Source organism: Nerophis lumbriciformis, linkage group LG26 (genome assembly GCF_033978685.3).
Source record: "Nerophis lumbriciformis linkage group LG26, RoL_Nlum_v2.1, whole genome shotgun sequence".
Taxonomy (NCBI): Eukaryota; Metazoa; Chordata; class Actinopteri; order Syngnathiformes; family Syngnathidae; genus Nerophis; species Nerophis lumbriciformis.
In genome coordinates, this window is record NC_084573.2 from 10,321,050 (window position 1) to 10,342,789 (window position 21,740).

Sequence of the window (21,740 nt, forward strand, 5' to 3'; positions counted from 1 at the left end):
TTTCTTATATATATGTATATATATTTATATTTATATATATATATATATATATATATATATATATATATATATGTATATATATATATATATATATATATATATATATATATATATATATATATATATATATATATATATATATGAAATACTTGACTTGGTGAATTCTAGCTGTAAATATACTCCTCCCCTCTTAACCACGCCCCCCTCCCACCACCGACCACGCCCCCCCACCATCCCACCTCCCGAAATCGGAGGTCTCAAGGTTGGCAAGTACGGATCCCACATCAGGGCAAGAAAAAGCTCAACCCAATGGGATGACTCTACTGTGTTGTAATAATAAATTGAGTAATCAAGCAGGAGTAAATGTCTTTTATATCCTTTGTGTTAAAGTGTAAAAGTTAGCAATATTACATACCGTAAATTCCAGGCTATAAGCCACTAATTATTTCCTAAACTTAGAAATTGGTGTGGCTAATTTGTGGATTTTTCTTTGCCGACGGCCATAACGCAAATAGTAAAAAAAAATTAAAAATCAAATACATTGAAAATGTATTATATTGTTTGTGCTATGGCGCCATGTTTTGGGCGAGTTCTCCCATTTAGTGCTTTCAACAGGAAGTGGAAGTGCGGTTCGGTCTTCTAGCAATCCGTAGCGTTTCTACTCGTACGGATTCCTCATTCATCGCTCCAAGCAAGGTTTGTATGTTTTACAATATAACTAAAACCATTGGTACTTACAAAAACATCCCGTGTGTGATGTCTGTAGGAGCGTCTTCATGCATATTTGTACGTGCTATCGTAATGTAATCGAGCTAGCCTCTTTAGCATTAGCTAATATGCTAACATGTTTACGAGTGTCTGTGTTAGTATTAGGGGACGGCGTGGCGCCGGTTTGGGAGAGTGGCCGTGCCAGCAACCTGAGGGTTCCTGGTTCAATCCCCACCTACTACCAACCTCGTCACGTCCGTTGTGTCCTTGAGCAAGACACTTCACCCTTGCTCCTGATCATGGTTAGCCTCGCATGGCAAGTATGTGAATGTGGAAATAGTGTCAAAGCGCTTTGAGTACCTTGAAGGTAGAAAAGCGCTATACAAGTATAACCCATTTACCATTTATTACGTCCTGGGCATGACGTTAAAGTGTATCCGGCAGTGGAGGCTCATCTATGGGGTCTTGGGGGCACTAGGAGGTTAACCCCTTTACTACTGTTACCCCAGGTGGCCCTTGGCAAAGGCCTAGTACCTGACTGCCCCCTAGCCAGGGATACGGTGAAGACCTCAACGGCGGAGCAGGCAGAAGACGGTAGATTTAAGAACTACCACAACGGCTGCGATGGCGGAAGAAGGCTGCAGCAGAAAAGGGTCCCCAGTCGTCTTGGACTCCATGCCACTGGACCCTGACCCGATTCTGTCAAGGATCGTGTGGTGACAGTCTGTGCACCAGTCTCCCCACGTTAAACCAAGTCACGCACAGGCATCCTCCATAAAGGGATACACCCCTACCAGGAGGATCGTCATACTCGTTCGAGTGACCGCCGATGATGATGATGATGATGATGACCATTTATTATTAACTTACAATGGCAATATTTTTGTATTGTTTCAGTTTCACAAATGCCTCAGTAAATTCACCAAAACATCCCCATGGAGTTATTGAGTCTGTTTAGCTGATTGGAGAGCTAGGTTCCGCAGCTAGTGGGTCCATGACGATGACCTCTGTTTTGTTCGATCAGCCGTTTTACTGCCGTGTTACAGACACACAATTAAAGTATGTAAATAAACATTTACGGAATATTTCTGTGTAAATAACTCATTTCACAACATATATATCTGCGGCCTATAGTCCGTAAAACGAGTGTAAATTAATTCCAGGCGTTCGTGAGCCATAGAAATGACGTGGAGGGCCAGATCTTGAGTTTTGACACCTGTGCTTGGGGAGAATGTGAAATGTATTCATGAACGTGTCCTTGGTCTTCACCTGGCAGGCGGAGCAGGACAGAGTCACTCTTCTCTCCAACTCCGTCAGTATTTCTTCCTTCAGCGTCGTCAGCTGCTTCCCCTTAGCTCCTCCTCCGACGGCGTCTCCGTCCAGCTCGTTGCCGCCTCCATTCTCCAAGTGGTTGTTGATGTTGACCAGGGTCCGGTCGTGGACCTGAAGGAGCACAATAATGGCAAGATGACGAAGCAGTATCTTCCATGTAGCGTTGTACGGTATACCGGTATTAGTATAGTACCGCCAATACCAATGAATCATTGAAAAGTACCGGTCCCCCGCACCCTGTCGTCGAGGAGAGGAGCATGTTCGGCAGCGCACAATCACGGAGTACTTACAAGCAGACACAGTGTGTAGACAGAAAAGGGAGAACGGGCGCAATTTGGCCCAAAAACTAAAGATAAAGGTGAAGTTATAACACTGAAACACCCTCAGGAAGAGGTGCTTTTCTACTTCTAAATCACTAATCCTTGCCTCCATGGCGCCAAATAAAGTACGTTTCTTCCAAGTACCATTATCACTGGAGGACGAGGAATAGCTAAACATGCTTCACTACGCACCATAGTTTACCTGCGTCAAAATGTAAACAAACGCCATGGGTGGATCTACACCTGACATCCACTGTGATGATACCAAGTACAGGCGCGTATCAAGTCGATACTACTATGATTACGTCGATATTTTTTGGCATCACAAAATGTTTTTTTTTAAGTGCATATTATGTTTATAAAGTCATGAAATACATCCCTGGACACATGAGGACTTTGAATATGACCAATGTATGATCCTGTAACTGATTGATACCTAAATTTGTGGTATCATCCAAAACTAATGTAAAGTATCAAAACAAGAGAAGAATAAGTGATTATTACATTTTAACAGAAGTGTAGATAGAACATGTTTAAAGAGAAAGTAAGCAGATATTAACAGTAAATGAATAAGTAGATTAATAATTAATTTTTACAGCTTGTCCTTAATAATGTTGACAAAATAATAGGTAGATAAATGACACAATATGTTACTGCATATGTCAGCAGGCTAAATTAGGAGTCTTTGTTTGCTTACTTACTACTAAAAGACAAGTTGTCTTGTATGTTCACTATTTTATTTAAGGACAAACTTGCAATAATAAACATATGTTTAATGTACCCTAAGATTTCTTGTTAAAATAAAGCCAATAATGGCATTTTTTGTGGTCCCCTTTATTTAGAAAAGTATCAAAATAATTTTGGTACCGATACCAAAATAATGGTATCGGGACAACACTACTTCCATCTGATACTTTGGTCCCTGGCTACTTCTAAATCACAAATCCTCGCCTCCATGGCGCCAAATAAAGTACGTTTCTTCCAAGTACCATTATCACTGGAGGACGAGGAATAGCTAAACTTGCTTCACTACGCACCGTAGTTTACCTGCGTCAAAATGTAAACAAACGCCATTGGTGGATCTACTTTATCTAGAAAAGTATAGAAATAATATTGGTATCGGGACCACACTACTTCCGTCTGATAATTTGGTCCCCTGGGAGGGGAAGAACCATATGGTGCCCTGGTAAGTGACTTTTAGTGCGTGATGGCAACATGTGCCTTCAACACGTGCACGGCAGACCTGGCATCTGCAACGCTTATGACCGACTTGAAAGAGGAAGTAAAAGCTTGGTCAAAACAAGGCGACATCGTCTATTAATATTCAGCATCAAATACAACACGGTCCATGATCCACATGCATGTTTGCGGTCTTGACATTTAGTCTATTTCTAATACTGGTTGAGACAGGAAGTGAACAACTGTGTTAGAACTTCATAAGGAACAAAAAAGGGGTAGGATAAAATAAGCTTTGCTTCTTCCTACTCCTCTTCGGACATGTTGGAATGTGAAATTGTAAATATGTGACATCAACAGTGATTATGGAAATAAACTAACACCAACATATGAAGGATTTGTGATTGTTTTGGCCAAAAATTGTGTTAAAAGGCTTCTTTTTTTTTAAAACTTTGAATCAATTTGTGATTTTATGAAATTGTTATCAAAGTTTGAAGTGTCCCTTGTAGCCTTAACCTCCAAAAAATGCACAGGATTGCAACACAAATTGAAATTTGTTGTACTTGTTGTTATATAGGTCAGAGACTTCAGAGTGGACACTAGATGGCAGTAAAATACTCAGATCACATTGTCAAGTTACTGCATACTTGCCAACCTTGAGACCTCCAATTTCGGGAGGTGTGGGGGTGGGGGGTGGGGGGCGTGGTTGGGGGCGTGGTCAAGAGGGGAGGAGTATATTGACAGCTAGAATTCACCAAGTCAAGTATTTCATTTTATATATATATATATATATATATATATATATATATATATATATATATATATATATCTACATCCTGAAAATATGCAAACAAAACTGTGTTTCAAACTTGCATAAATAAATATTAAGGAATATAACATAACTTGGCTTCTGAGAGCTTCAAAATGTAATGAATAAAATGTTAAAGTTGTTGATAAACAAGCAATTATTTCAATAATTAAATATGGTCATTTTAAATGAATTATTATGATCATTTAAAATTAATTATTTCAAATATGTTTATTTTAATGTATAATTCTATGGCTGAGTGTAATAAGGAGTCAGAAAAAATACAAATAAAAATATATTTAATTTTGATGTTTTTAGCTAAATATAGTAAAAACATTTTTTTATTTTTTTATTAATATATATATTTATTTTTAGGTAAGATAAACATAATAATACAATTTATCTGTAGTCTGGATGATTTAGTTCTTGTCACCCTGTTGTCCTCCCGTCATGAAAAAAGTCTGTCCTCACTCAGGTCGCATGGAGCTGGAGGGGGCGTGGCCTCCAGCTCCGGCTGAAAATCGGGAGATTTTCGGGAGAATATTTGTCCCGGGAGGTTTTCGGGAGAGGCGCTGAATTTCGGGAGTCTCCCGGAAAATTCGGGAGGGTTGGCAAGTATGAGTTACTGCGCTGTTTTAATTCATTATGATAGTAATAATAACAATAATTACAGAAAGAAACACCACCAAAGTCTTCCTTATTGTCGTCCACAGGTTGCGGGCATTCTCTTTGTATGTTTTACACTTGAAAAGTCTCAGACATTCAGTTACATTCCAACAAAAGTTAAGAACATGTGTCAACTGTTGAGAGCCATCTATTGCGCTCGTTTTTGTTGCTAGATGAGGGATGATCATCACACTTCAACATCTCTAGCATGTAAATGCCGCCTCTTTGCCAGGTCAGCATTGCAAATGAAACGAGAAAATTCCCGCGGAAATTATGATGGGCCTACTAGCTGTGCCCTGAACCTCTAGGTTGGGGTTGGTCGAAGCAGGCATACTTCTAAAATGGCGCCAATAATCCAAATCCATGATTCTTAGGTTCAAACATACAAAATTAGCTACAAAGCTAAAGTGAACCGTTAGCATGCTAACGATAGCTTGATGACATAAAACAAGTTAGCAACGATCTAAATGGCGCCAAGTAATAAAATCCATGATTTTTAAGTTGAAACATACAAAAGTAGCTACAAAGCTAAGGTGAAACGTTAGCATGCTAACGATAGCTTGATGACATAGGACAAGTTAGCAACGATCTAAGATGGCGCCAAGTATTAAAATCCGTGATTTTTAGGTTTTAAACATACAAAATTAGCTACAAAGCTATGGTAAAATGTTAGCATGCTGACAATAGCTTGATGACATAAAACAAGTTAGCAACGATCTAAATGGCGCCAAGTAATAAAATCCATGATTTCTAAGTTGAAACATACAAAAGAAGCTACAAAGCTAAGGTGAAACGTTAGCATGCTAACGATAGCTTGATGACATAGGACAAGTTAGCAACGATCTAAATGGCGCCAAGTAATAAAATCCATGATTTTTAAGTTGAAACATACAAAATTAGCTACAAAGCTAAAGTGAACCGTTAGCATGCTAACGATAGCTTGATGACATAAAACAAGTTAGCAACGATCTAAATGGCGCCAAGTAATAAAATCCATGATTTTTAAGTTGAAACATACAAAATTAGCTACAAAGCTAAGGTGAAATGTTAGCATGCTGACGATAGCGTGATGACATAGGATAAGTTAGCAACGATCTAAGATGGCGCCAAGTATTAAAATCCATGATTTTTAGGTTTAAACATACAAAATTAGCTACAAAGCTAAGGTGAAATGTTAGCATGCTGACGATAGCTTGATGACATAGGACAAGTTAGCAACGATCTAAGATGGCGCCAAGTGTTAAAATGCCCTATGTTTAGGTGTGAACCGACAAAAATCAGTTAGAAAGCAGCATAAAATGTTAGCATGTTAATATAAGTGCTGTAAGCATACTTCCAAGATGGCTACAAGTATTAAAAAAACATGATTTTTAGGGTTTAAACATACAAAATTAGCTAAAAACTAACAAAAATTCCATTAGCATGCGTAAGTTCACACAAGTTAGCATAGCTAAGCATAAAACGTTAGCATGCTTGAATAAAAGAGACATTAACATACTTCCAGGATGGTACCAAGTACCAAAATTCATGATTTTTAGCTTTAAACATACAAAATTAGCTACAAACTAACAAAAAAAAAAACATTAGCATGCTTAAGTTCGCACAAGTTAGCATAGCTAAGCATACAATGGGTTAAATGTTAAAATAAAAGAGACATAAACATACTTCCATGATGGTGCCAATTATCAAAATTCATGATTTTTAGGGTTAAACATACAAAATTAGCTAAAAAGCTAACAGAACAACATTACAATGCTAACATTCGCACAAGTTAGCATAGCTAAGCATAAAACGTTAAATATAAGAGACATTAACATATTTCCAAGATGGTGCTTAGTATCAAAATTCATGATTTTAGGGTTTAAATATACAAAATGAGCTAAAAAGCTAACCGAAAAACATTACAATGCTAAATTTCGCACAAGTTAGCATAGCTAAGCATAAAACGTTAGCGTGTTTAAATTAAAGAGACATTACCATACTTCCAGAATGGTACCTAGAACCAAAATTCATGATTTTTAGGGTTAAAACATACAAAAATATCTAAAAACTAACAAAAGAAAGGTAGCATGCTTATGTTCACACAAGTTAGCATAAAACGTGTTAAATGTTAGAATAAAAAAAGACATTAACATACCTTCAAGATGCGGTTGAGTACCAAAATTCATGATTTTTAGGGTTAAACGTACAAAATTAGCTAAACAGCTAACAGAAAAACATTAAAATGCTAACATTCACGCAAGTTAGCATAGCTAAGCATAAAATGTTAAATAAAAGAGACATTAACATATTTCCAAGATGGTGCTAAGTATCAAAATTCATGATTTTAGGGTTAAACGTACAAAATTAACAGCTAACAGAAAAACATTAAAATGCTAAAATTCGTGCAAGTTAGCATAGCTAAGCATAAAACGTTAGCATGTTTTAAAAAACGAGACTTTAACATACTTTCAAGATGGTACCAAGTACCAAAATTCATGATTTTTAGGGTTAAAACATACAAAATTATCTAAAAACTAACAAAAGAAAGGTAGCATGCTTATGTTCACACAAGTTAGCATAAAACGTGTTAAATGTTAGAATAAAAGAGACATTAACATACTTTCAAGATGCGGTTAAGTACCAAAATTCATGATTTTTAGGGTTAAACGTACAAAATTAGCTAAACAGCTAACAGAAAAACATTAAAATGCTAACATTCACGCAAGTTAGCATAGCTAAGCATAAAACGTTAAATAAAAGAAACATTAACATATTTCCAAGATGGTGCTCAGTATCAAAATTCACGATTTTAGGGTTAAATATACAAAATTAGCTAAAAAGCTAACCGAAAAACATTACAATGCTAAAATTCATGCAAGTTAGCATAGCTAAGCATAAAACGTTAGCATGTTTTAAAAAAAGAGACATTAACATACTTTCAAGATGGTACCAAGTACCAAAATTCATGATTTTTAGGGTTAAAAAAAACAAAATTATCTAAAAACTAACAAAAAAAAAGGTAGCATGCTTATGTTCACACAAGTTAGCATAAAACGTGTTAAATGTTAAAATAAAAGAGACATTAACATACTTTCAAGATGCGGTTAAGTACCAAAATTCATGATTTTTAGGGTTAAACGTACAAAATTAGCTAAATATCTAACAGAAAAATATTAAAATGCTAACATTCACGCAAGTTAGCATAGCTAAGCATAAAACGTTAAATATAAGAGACATTAACATATTTCCAAGATGGTGCTAAGTATCAAAATTCATGATTTTAGGGTTAAATATACAAAATTAGCTAAAAAGCTAAACGAAAAACATTACAATGCTAAAATTCGCGCAAGTTAGCATAGCTAAGCATAAAACGTTAGCATGCTTGAATAAAAGAGACATTAACATACTTCCAGAATGGTACCAAGTACCAAAATTCATGAGTTTTAGGGTTAAAACATACAAAATTATCTAAAAACTAACAACAAAAAAAGGTAGCATGCTTATGTTCACACAAGTTAGCATAAAATGTGTTAAATGTTAAAATAAAAGAGACATTAACATACTTTCAAGATGCGGTTAAGTACCAAAATTCATGATTTTTAGGGTTAAACGTACAAAATTAGCTAAACAACTAACAGAAAAACATTAAAATGCTAACATTCACGCAAGTTAGCATAGCTAAGCATAAAATGTTAAATATAAGAGACATTAACATATTTCCAAGATAGTGCTAAGTATCAAAATTCATGATTTTAGGGTTAAATATACAAAATTAGCTAAAAAGCTAACCGAAGAACATTACAATGCTAAAATTCGCGCAAGTTAGCATAGCTAAGCATAAAACGTTAGCGTGTTTAAATAAAAGAGACATTAACATACTTCCAGAATGGTACCAAGTACCAAAATTCATGATTTTTAGGGTTAAAACATACAAAATTATCTAAAAACTAACAACAACGAAAAGGTAGCATGCTTATGTTCACACAAGTTAGCATAAAACATGTTAAATGTTAAAATAAAAGAGACATTAACATACTTTCAAGATGCGGTTAAGTACCAAAATTCATGATTTTTAGGGTTAAACGTACAAAAATTAGCTAAACATCTAACAGAAAAATATTAAAATGCTAACATTCGCGCAAGTTAGCATAGCTAAGCATAAAATGTTAAATAAAAGAGACATTAACATATTTCCAAGATGGTGCTAAGTATCAAAATTCATGATTTTAGGGTTAATATACAAAATTAGCTAAAAATCTAACCGGAAAACAGTACAATGCTAAAATTTGCGCAAGTTAGCATAGCTAAGCATAAAACGTTAGCATGTTTTAAAAAACGAGACATTAACATACTTTCAAGATGGTACCAAGTACCAAAATTCATGATTTTTAGGGTTAAACGTACAAAATTAGCAGCTAACAGAAAAACATTAAAATGCTAACATTTCTCACAAGTTAGCATAGCTAAGCATAAAACGTTAGCATGTTTAAATAAAAGAGACATTAACATACTTCCTAAATGGCGCCTAGTATCACAATTCAGGATTCTTAGGTTTAAACATACAAAATTAGCCAAAAAGCTAGCAAAACAAAGTTAGCATGTTTATGTCCCCACAAGTTAGCACAGAAGGTCACCTGGGTCTTGTTGTACAGATGGTCCAGCTTGTTGTGAATGTTGTTGATGGTCTCCTTCATGTGCGGCTGGGCTGAGTCCGCTGGCACAATGGCTCCATTCAGTCGGGATCTACTTCAAAGGGCGGGACTCTTGAAGTCTGACAGAGAACAACAGCAACACCCGGCAGGACTTACAGCCTCTGGTCCACATCATGGATGGAGGTCTGCATGCTGTGGAGGTCTTTGGTCAGGCGGCTGATGGTCTCTTCAAGCTGCCTCACCTTCTCCCTGTCACCTGTGGGCGTGAGGACGCAAGAGTGAAAAGATAAACTACTGCTTTGCTATATCGTGGATTTTTTAAAAGCAGATTCTACATATTTTTGGCCTAAATTAGGTGTAAAATTACCGTATTTTCCAAACTATAGCGGTATATAAGCCACACCCACAACATTTTAGGGATTTTTTTCCCGTATATAAGTCGCACCGGACTATAAATCGTAGATATACATGTTGTGAAATTAATTATATTCTGTAAATGTTTTTAATTGTTTCCAAACGGTGTCTGGAACACGGCAGTAAAACGGACGATCAAACAAAACACAAGTCATCGTCATGGACCACTTTTATGCTTAGCTCTGTAATCAGCATAGCTAAGCATAAAACGTAAATAAAAGAGACATTAACATACTTCCAAAATGGCGCCGAGTTTCAAAATTCATGACTTTTAGGGTTGAACATACAAAATTAGCTAAAAAATAGCACAAAAAAAACATTAGCATGCTTGAATAAAAGAGACATTAACATAATTCTAAAATGGTGCCAAGTATCAAAATTCATGATTTTTAGGGTTAAAACATACAAAATTTGCTAAAAACTAGCAAAAAACACGTTAGCATGCTTAAGTTTACACAAGTTAGCATAGCTAAGCATAAAACGTTAAATAAAAGAGACATTCACATACTTCCAAGATGGCGCCAAGTATCAAAATTCATGACTTTTAGGGTTAAAACATACAAAATTTGCTAAAAACTAGCAAAAAATAAACGCTAGCATACTTATGTTCACACAAGTTAGCATAGCTAAGCATAAAACGTTAGCATGCTTGAATAAAAGAGACATTAATATACTTCCAAAATGGCGCCTAATATCAAAATTCATGACTTTTAGGGTTAAAACATACAAAGTTAGCTAAAAACTAGCCAAAAAAAAACGTTAGCATGCTTATGTTTAAACAAGTTAGCATAGCGAAGCAGAAAACGTTAAATAAAAGAGACATTAACATATTTCAACAATGGCGCCGAGTATCAAAATTCATGACTTTTAGGGTTAAAACATACAAAATTAGCTAAAAACTGACAAAAAAATCCATTAGCATGCTTATGTTCACACAAGTTAGCATAGCTAAGCATAAAACGTTAAATAAAAGAGACATTAACATACTTCCAAAATGGTTCCAAGTATCAAAATTCATGTCTTTTAGGTTTAAACATACAAAATTAGCTAAAAACTAGCAAAAAAAAATGTTAGCATGCTTATGTTCAAACAAGTTAGCATAGCTAAGCATAAAACGTTAGCATGCTTTAATAAAAGAGACGTTAACATACTTCCAAAATGGCGCCAAGTATCAAAATTCATGACTTTTAGGGTTAAACATACAAAAATTGCTAAAAACTAGCAAAAAAAAATGTTAGCATGCTTATGTTCACACAAGTTAGCATAGCTAAGCATAAAACGTTAAATAAAAGAGACATTAACATATTTCCAAGATGGCGCCAAGTATCAAAATTCATGACTTTTAGGGTTAAAACATACAAAATTTGATAAAAACTAGCAAAAAAAAACATGAGCATACTTATGTTCCCACAAGTTAGCATAGCTAAGCATAAAACGTTAAATAAAAGAGACATTAACATATTTCCAAAATGGCGCCAAATATCAAAATTCATGACTTTTAGGGTTAAAACATACAAAGTTAACTAAAAACTAGCCCAAAAAAATGTTAGCATGCTTATGTTTAAACAAGTTAGCATAGCTAAGCATAAAACGTTAAATAAAAGAGACATTAACATACTTCCAAAATGGCGCCAAGTATCAAAATTCATGACTTTTAGGTTCAAACATACAAAAATAGCTAAAAAATAGCACAAAAAAAAACGTTAGCATGCTTATGTTCACACAAGTTAGCATAGCTAAGCATAAAACGTTAAATAAAAGAGACATTAACATATTTCCAAAATGGCGCCGAGTATCAAAATTCATGACTTTTAGGGTTAAAACATACAAAATTAGCCAAAAACTAACAAAAAAAAATCCATTAGCATGCTTATGTTCCCACAAGTTAGCATAGCTAAGCATAAAATGTTAGCATGCTTTAATAAAAGAGACGTTAACATACTTCCAAAATGGCGCCAAGTATCAAAATTCATGACTTTTAGGTTAAAACATACAAAATTTGCCAAAAACTAGCAAAAAAAAATCCATTAGTATGCTTATGTTCACACAAGTTAAAATAGCTAAGCATAAAACGTTAAATAAAAGAGACATTAACATATTTCAAAAATGGCGCAGAGTATCAAAATTCATGACTTTTAGGGTTAAAACATACAAAGTTGGCTAAAAACTGACAAAAAAATCCATTAGCATGCTTAAGTTCACACAAGTTAGCATAGCTAAGCATAAAACGTTAAATAAAAGAGACGTTAACATACTTCCAAGATGGCGCCGAGTATCAAAATTCATGACTTTTAGGGTTAAACAAACAAAATTTGCTAAAAACTAGCAAAAAAAATGTTAGCATGCTTATATTTCCACAAGTTAGCATAGCTAAGCATAAAACGTTAAATAAAAGAGACTAACATACTTCCAAAATGGCGCCAAGTATCAAAATTCATGACTTTTAGGGTTAAAACATACAAAATAGGCTAAAAACTAACAAAAGAATCCATTAGCTTGCTTGAGTTCACACAATTTAGCAAAGCCAAGCATAAAACATGTTAAATGTTAAAATAAAAAATACATTAGCATGCTTAAGTTCACACAAGTTAGAAAATGTAAATGTTTTTCATTGTTTCCAAACGGTGTCTTGACACGGCAGTAAAACGGCCGATCAAACAAAACACATGTCATCGAATAGGACCCACTAGCTCTCCAATCAGCTAAACAGACTCAAGATATTTCAACCTAACAAATAAAGGATCTTTGAACCTAATGGACGCTAATAAAGGATATTTGAACCTCTATAAAAGATCTTTGAACGTAATGCAAGTTCATAAAAGATCTTTGAAACTTAATGGACGTTAATAAAAGATCTTTCCAATTTTTAAAAAATATGTGTTGTGATTGGACCTTTATTCTATAACATCCACAAAGTTCAGTGAGCAGGTTGTGTTGTGTGTGACTATGTGTGTTGACTTTTTGTGTTGCTTTATTTGCGCCATGTGTGGAAAAGGTTGTTTGGATTGGGTCATATAAGTAAATGCTGTGCAATGCATTGAATTACTCACAATGTCCACCAGATGGCAGATAACTTGCAGCAATTATACTGTCATTTAATTGAAAATAAAGTTGGCGTTATTAAACTTGTGACGTGTCGCGGGCCAAAGTGAACACGCCGATGGGCTCCACCTGTCCCGCGGGCCGTAGTTTGGACAGCCCTGCTCCTAAGTGTGTTTAGCATGGCCTGGAACCCATAAAAGAAAGACGACTGTGTGTGTGTCGACAGCAATAATGTGGAGAAAGACATTATTGCTGTTAAAGGTTTGATGGGAAAGTGTGTTTATGTTTGTCTATCAAAGAAGGATCCAGAAAAAGTCCGTACGGACGGTTTTGGCTTCTGGTTCTGGTTCGGTGCAACAGATGCAGTCTGGCTCAGGGTTGAAGTTTCCGCTGGTTTCCATGTTGAGCCTCAGATAATGGAAAGAATGACATCAAGTCCGTGCCAAACAAAGGAAAAGTTCAAAGTCCAAATATAGTCTGGAATAATATTATATCAGCGGTCCAAGCGCTAGACCTTGTCTTCTCCTTTTCAAAATCAACATCCACCAATCAGAAAACGGAGGTGCAAAAAGGAGCGAATGCACTGAACAACTAAATCCTTAACAGAAATGTCAAATTATTTGAAACCGCAGCTTTTATTAGTGCTTCTGAACTAATCTTTAAAAAAAATAAAAATAAAAATCTAATTCCTAATATGATTTTCAACTTGTATCATATTTGATACAACAGGTCACAAACTATCATTGCAATTTAATGTTTTGTAACAAACCAAAACATAAACAATACACTTTTTAAAAATCATTTTCAAAGCACCTTCAATGTTGTTTTTATGTATTTTTTTTTTGTGATTAATTTTTTTCTCTCCAAAAAAAAATCAGAAGACTACAAAATGATACAGCAACCTGTATATGTATATTTTACTTCTAAATACACCATATTGTGTAATGTCCATCCATCCATCCATTTTCTACCGCTTGTCATACTTGCCAACCTTGAGACCTCCGAATTCAGGAGATGGGGGGGGGGGGGGGGGGGCGGGGTTTGGTGGTAGCTGAGGTGTATATTGTAGCGTCCCGGAAGAGTGAGTGCTGCAAGGGGTTCTGGGTATTTGTTCTGTTGTGTTTATGTTGTGTTACGGTGCGGATGTTCTCCCGAAATGTGTTTGTCATTCTTGTTTGGTGTGGGTTCACAGTGTGGCGCATATTTGTAACAGTGTTAAAGTTGTTTAAACGGCCACCCTCAGTGTGACCTGTATGGCTGTTGATCAAATATGCCTTGCTTTCACTTGTGTGTGTGTGTAAGAGCCGCATATATTATGCGACTTGGTCGGCACCATACTTGCCAACCTTGAGACCTCCGAATTCAAGAGATGGGTGTTGGGGGGGCGGGGTTTGGTGGTAGCGGGGGGTGTATATTGTAGCGTCCCGGAAGAGTTAGTGCTGCAAGGGGTTCTGGGTATTTGTTTCGTTGTGTTTATGTTGTGTTACGGTGCGGATGTTCCCCCAAAATGTGTTTGTCATTCTTGTTTGGTGTGGGTTCACAGTGTGGCGCACATTTGTAACAGTGTTAAAGTTGTTTATACGGCCACCCTCAGTGTGACCTGTATGGCTGTTGACCAAATATGCCTTGCTTTCACTTGTATGTGTGTAAGAGCCGCATATATTATGCGACTTGGCCGGCACCATACTTGCCAACCTTGAGACCCTCCGAATTCAAGAGATGGGTGTTGGGGGGGCGGGGTTTGGTGGTAGCGGGGGGTGTATATTGTAGCGTCCCGGAAGATTTAGTGCTGCAAGGGGTTCTGGGTATTTGTTCTGTTGTGTTACGGTGCGGATGTTCTCCCGAAATGTGTTTGTCATTCTTGTTTGGTGTGGGTTCACAGTGTGGCGCACATTTGTAACAGTGTTAAAGTTGTTTATACGGCCACCCTCAGTGTGACCTGTATGGCTGTTGACCAAGTATGCGTGGCATTCGCTTGTGTGTGTGTAAAAGCTGCATATATTATGTGACTGGGCCGGTACGCTGTTTGTATGGAAGAAAAGCGGGCGTGACGACAGGTTGTAGAGGACGCTAAAGGCAGTGCCTTTAAGGCACGCCCCCAATATTGGCGTCCGGGTGGAAATTGGGAGAAATTCGGGAGAATGGTTGCCCCGGGAGATTTTCGGGAGGGGCACTGAAATTCGGGAGTCTCCCGGGAAAATCGGGAGGGTTGACAAGTATGCCGCTTGTCCCTTTTTGTAATGTAAACATTATATTTGTTTATTTGAAACATCTAAAGACTGTACGTTGCTTCATTGTATCTATATTGCATGAAATGCAATAAAATTTACTAATTTGGAGATACGTTACCTTTTGTACCTGTTGTTTCTAATTTGATACACACATTTTCAACACTTTTTTACTATGAAATATTAAGTAATTTCACATTTAATCAACAAATTAACTGTTCATACTGATGTGTCAATAAAAAAAAAAAATGTTTTCATACCTTAGACCTTTAAATTTGGCAAAGTTTCTCTTAAAAAATCAGGTATTTCTGGTTTCTTCTTTGTGGCCATCTTGCAGGATGACTGGACAGACCGCTAATAGGTCAATACTGCCCCCATGTGGACTATACGTGTAATGCATGCATCTGATCTGATACTTCAGACTTTTTAGGACAAACTAATTACACTGATGAAGCAGAGGGCTGAAAACGTATGTATCACTTCTGATACGTTCAAGGTCTAACCATTGATACGCTGACTTTTAAAGACGTTTTTGGAGTTAGAGAGTCTGTTTGTTGAGTTTGTCTATATTTGATCATTGAACTGCTGGCAAAAAAAATCAAATTCCATATATGATTTTCAACTTGTATCATATTTGATACAACCGGTCACAAACTATTGTTGCAATTTAATGTTTTATAACAAACCAAAACAAACAATACACCTTTTAAAAATCATTTTCAAAGCACCTTCAATGTATTTTTTCAATGTGATTAATTTTTTTCTCTCAAAAAAAAATCAGAAAACGACAAAATGATACAGCAAACTGTATATGTATATTTTACTTCTAAATACACCATATTGTGTAATGTGAAACATCTAAAGACTGTATGTTGCTTCATGGTATTTATAATGCATGACATGCAATAAAATTGACTAGTTTGGAGATGCATTACCTTTTATACCTGTTGTTTCTAATTTGATACACACATTTTCAACACATTTTTACTATGAAATATTGAGTAATTTCACATTTAATCACCAAATTAACTGTTCGTACTGATGTGTCAGTAAAAAAAAAAAAATTTCTTACCATATCCCTTTAAATTTGGCAAAGTTTCTCTTAAAAATCAGGTGTTTCTGGTTTCTTCTTCGTGGCCATCTTATAATAGGTCAAAACTGCGCCCATGTGGACTATACGTGTAATGCATGCATCTGATCTGATACGTCAGACTTTTTAGGACAAACTAATTACACTGATGAGGCAGAAGGCTCAAAAACGTATGTATCACTTCTGATACGTTCGAGGGCTAACCATCAATACGCTGACTTTTAAAGACGTTTTTGGAGTTAGGGAGTCTGTTTGTTGGGTTCATTGAACTGTCAGTTCATTGAACTGCTGGCACAGAAACTTCCGGGTCAAACAACACAAAAGTTGACTGCAACAGCAAACAAGTATGACATCATGCGGATCGTTACCATTTCCACTTTCTCCACCGCCGCCGGGCGTGTCGCCCGTCTGCGTGACGCCGGGCCGCTTGCTGTCGGTCGTTGCCCTCGGCCCTTCGTGGCAGTCCTCCCCCGAGTATCCATGGCAACACTTCCACTCCATCTCTGTCACCATCTTGTAGGCCACCTTGTACCTCGGCCTCCGGTACGTCCGGTACCTAAACACATTGAAACAACGTTGACAACTTGTGACATTGAGCAACTCAAAACATAACGTTGAAACAACGTGCTTTTTAACGACGTTTAATCAATGTCGGATTCTGACGTTGTTTTGAACATTGAAGTTTGGTCATTTCCCAAACAACATTCTACAACACAAACATAACGTTGAAACAACATGCTTTTTGACGACGTTTAATCAATGTTGGGTTCTGACATTGATTTGAACATTGAAAATTGAACATTGACGTTAATAAAGGATCGTTGAACCTAATGGATGTTAATATAATTTATTTGAACCTAATGGACGTTAATAAGGTATCTTTGAACCTAATGGATGTTAATAAAGGATCTTTGAACCGGATGGGCGTTAATAAAGGATCTTTGAACCTAATGGATGTTAATAAAGGATATTTGAACCGGATGGGCGTTAATAAAGGATCTTTGAACCTAATGGACCTTCATAAAAGATCTTTGAACTTAATAGACGTTAATAAAGGATCTTTGAACCTGATGGACGTTCATTAAATATCTTTGAACCTGATGGACGTTCATTAAATATCTTTGAACTTAATGGACGTTAATAAATGATCTTTGAACCTGATGGACGTTTATTAAATATCTTTGAACCTAATGGACATTAATAAAATATATTTGAACCTAATGGACGTTAATAAAGGATCTTTGAACTTAATGGACGTTAATAAAGGATCTTTGAACCTAATGGACGTTCATTAAATATCTTTGACGTTAATAAAATATCTTTGAACCTAATGGACGTTCATAAAATATCTTTGAACCTAATGGACGTTCATAAAAGATCTTTGAACGTCATGGATGTTAATAAAAGATCTTTGAACCTAATGGACGTTAATAAAGGATCTTTTAACCTCAATAAATGATATTTTAACTTACTGGACGTTAATAAAGGATCTTTGAACCTGATGGACGTTTATCAAATATCTTTGAACCTAATGGACGTTAATAAACGATCTTTGAACCTGATGGACGTTTATTAAATATCTTTGAACCTAATGGACGTTAATAAACGATCTTTGAACCTGATGGACGTTTATTAAATATCTTTGAACCTAATGGACGTTAATAAAATGTATTTGAACCTAATGGACGTTAATAAAGGATCTTTGAACTTAATGGACGTTAATAAAGGATCTTTGAACCTAATGGACGTTCATTAAATATCTTTGACGTTAATAAAATATCTTTGAACCTAATGGACGTTCATAAAAGATCTTTGAACTTAATAGACGTTAATAAAGGATCTTTGAACCTGATGGACGTTCATTAAATATCTTTGAACCTGATGGACGTTCATTAAATATCTTTGAACTTAATGGACGTTAATAAATGATCTTTGAACCTGATGGACGTTTATTAAATATCTTTGAACCTAATGGACATTAATAAAATATATTTGAACCTAATGGACGTTAATAAAGGATCTTTGAACTTAATGGACGTTAATAAAGGATCTTTGAACCTAATGGACGTTCATTAAATATCTTTGACGTTAATAAAATATCTTTGAACCTAATGGACGTTCATAAAATATCTTTGAACCTAATGGACGTTCATAAAAGATCTTTGAACGTCATGGATGTTAATAAAAGATCTTTGAACCTAATGGACGTTAATAAAGGATCTTTTAACCTCAATAAATGATATTTTAACTTACTGGACGTTAATAAAGGATCTTTGAACCTGATGGACGTTTATCAAATATCTTTGAACCTAATGGACGTTAATAAACGATCTTTGAACCTGATGGACGTTTATTAAATATCTTTGAACCTAATGGACGTTAATAAAATGTATTTGAACCTAATGGACGTTAATAAAGGATCTTTGAACTTAATGGACGTTAATAAAGGATCTTTGAACCTAATGGACGTTCATTAAATATCTTTGACGTTAATAAAAGATCTTTGAACCTAATGGACGTTCATAAAAGATCTTTGAACTTAATGGACTTTAATAAAAGATCTTTGAACTTAATTGATGTTAATAAAAGATCTTTGAACCTAATGGACGTTAATAAAGGATCTTTTAACCTCAATAAATGATATTTTAACTTAATGGACGTTAATAAAGGATCTTTGAACCTAATGGACGTTAATAAAATATATTTGAACCTAATGGACCTTCATAAAAGATCTTTGAACTTAATAGATATTAATAAAGGATCTTTGAACCTGATGGACGTTCATTAAATATCTTTGAACCTGATGGACCTTCATTAAATATCTTTGAATGGACGTTAATAAAGGATCTTTGAACCTGATGGACGTTTATTAAATATCTTTGAACCTAATGGACGTTAATAAAATATATTAGAACCTAATGGACGTTCATAAAAGATCTTTGAACTTAATGGATGTTAATAAAAGATCTTTGAACCTGATGGACGTTTATTAAATATCTCTAAACCTAATGGACGTTAATAAAGGATCTTTGAACCTGATGGACGTTTATTAAATATCTTTGAACCTAATGGACATTAATAAAATATCTTTGAACCTAATGGACGTTAATAAAGGATCTTTGAACTTAATGGACGTTAATAAAGGATCTTTGAACTTAATGGACGTTAATAAAGGATCTTTGAACCTAATGGACGTTCATTAAATATCTTTGAACCTAATGGACGTTAATAAAATATCTTTGAACCTAATGGACGTTAATAAAATATCTTTGAACCTAATGGACGTTAATAAAATATCTTTGAACCTAATGGACGTTAATAAAATATCTTTGAACCTAATGGACGTTAATAAAATATCTTTGAACCTAATGGACGTTCATAAAAGATCTTTGAACTAAATGGACGTTCATAAAAGATCTTTGAACTTAATGGATGTTAATAAAAGATCTTTGAACCTAATGGACGTTAATAAAGGATCTTTTAACCTCAATAAATGATATTTTAACTTAATGGACGTTAATAAAGGATCTTTGAACCTATATAAAAGATCTTTGAACCTAATGGATGTTAAAAGATCTTTGAATCTAATGGACTTTAATAAAGGATCTTTTTACCTAATGGACGTTCATAAAAGATCTTTGAACTTAATGGATGTTAATAAAAGATCTTTAAACCTAATGGACGTTAATAAAGGATCTTTTAACCTCAATAAATGATATTTTAACTTAATGGACGTTAATAAAGGATCTTTGAACCTAATGAATGTTAATAAAGGATCTTTGAACCTAATGGATGTTAATAAAGGATCTTTGAACCTAATAGACGTTCATAAAATATCTTTGAACCTAATGGACGCTGCTAATAAAGGATCTTTGAATCTAATAGACGTTCATAAAATATCTTCGAACCTAATGGATGCTGCTAATAAAGGATCTTTGAACCTAATGTATGTTATTAAAGGACCTTTGTATCTCTATAAAATATCTTTGAAACTTAATGGATGTTAATAAAGGATCTTTGAACCTCTATGAAAGATCTTTGAACCTAATGGATCATAACAAAAGATATTTCATCTTAATGGACGTTAATAAAAGATCTTTGAACCTAATGGACGTTAATAAAAGATCTTTGAACCTAATGGACGTTAATAAAGGATCTTTGAATCTCTATAAAAGATCTTTGAAACTTAATGGATGTTAATAAAGGATCTTTGAATCTCTATAAAAGATCTTTGAACCTAATGGATGTTAATAAAATATATTTGAACCTAATGGACGTTAATAAAGGATCTTTGAACCTAATGGCCGTTAATAAAGGATCTTTGAACCTAATGGCCGTTAATAAAATATCTTTGAACCTAATGGACGTTAATAAAGGATCTTTGAACCTAATGGACATTATTAAATTATCTTTGAACCTAATGGATGTTAATAAAGGATCTTTGAACCTCTATAAAAGATCTTTAAAACTTAATGGATGTCTATAAAAGATCTTTGAAGGTAATGCATGTTCATAAAAGATGTTTGAAACTTAATGGACGTTAATAAAGGATCTTTGAACCTTTATAAAAGATCTTTGAAACTTAATGGACGTTAATAAAGGATCTTTGAACCTCTATAAAAGATCTTTGAACCTAAAGGACGTTAATAAACTATTTTTAAACCTAATGGACATTAATAAAGGATCTTTGAACCTACTGAACATTAATAAATGATCTTTGAACCTCTATAAAAGATATTTGGAACTTAATGGACGTTAATAAAGGATCTTTGAACCTCTATAAAAGATCTTTGAACCTAATGGACGTTAATAAACTATTTTTAAACCTAATGGACATTAATAAAGGATCTTTGAACCTACTGAACATTAATGAAGGATCTTTGAACCTAATGGACGTGAATAAAAGATATTTGAAACTTAATGGATGTTAATAAATGATCTTTGAACCTCTGTAAAAGATCTCGGAACCTAATGCATGTTATTAAAGGATCTTTGAACCTAATGGATGTTAATAAAAGATCTTTGAAGCTAATACATCCTAATAAAGGCTCTTTGAACCTCTATAAAAGCTATTTGAACCTAATGCATGTTATTAAAGGATCTTTGAACCTAATGCATGTTAATACAAGATCTTTGAAACTTAATGGGTGTTAATGAAGGATCTTTGAGCCTCTATAAAAGCTCTTTGAACATAATGCATGTTCATAAAGGATTTTTGAACCTACAGAAGTGTGTTGACATGATTTCCTTCATTTGTTCCCAGATTGGTGACAAATATTCAGCAGAGAATGGCCGCAAAGAAGAAACAATCTTTGGACCTTT

At 34.8% G+C, this 21,740-nt stretch overlaps 1 protein-coding gene across 2 annotated transcripts in view; it reads right to left on the reverse strand.

Moving 5' to 3' along the window:
- emilin1a (elastin microfibril interfacer 1a) overlaps nt 1-21,740 on the reverse strand; it is a 135,928-nt gene that overhangs the window by 14,695 nt on the left and 99,493 nt on the right. For both annotated transcript variants that reach the window (XM_061987408.2, XM_061987407.2), the window contains exons 3-6: nt 16,787-16,974; nt 9,801-9,900; nt 9,627-9,735; nt 1,978-2,151 (exon numbers count right to left, since the gene is read on the reverse strand). In XM_061987408.2, coding sequence (XP_061843392.2) covers nt 1,978-2,151; nt 9,627-9,735; nt 9,801-9,900; nt 16,787-16,974 — 571 coding nt within the window. The remainder of the gene's footprint in view (nt 1-1,977; nt 2,152-9,626; nt 9,736-9,800; nt 9,901-16,786; nt 16,975-21,740) is intronic.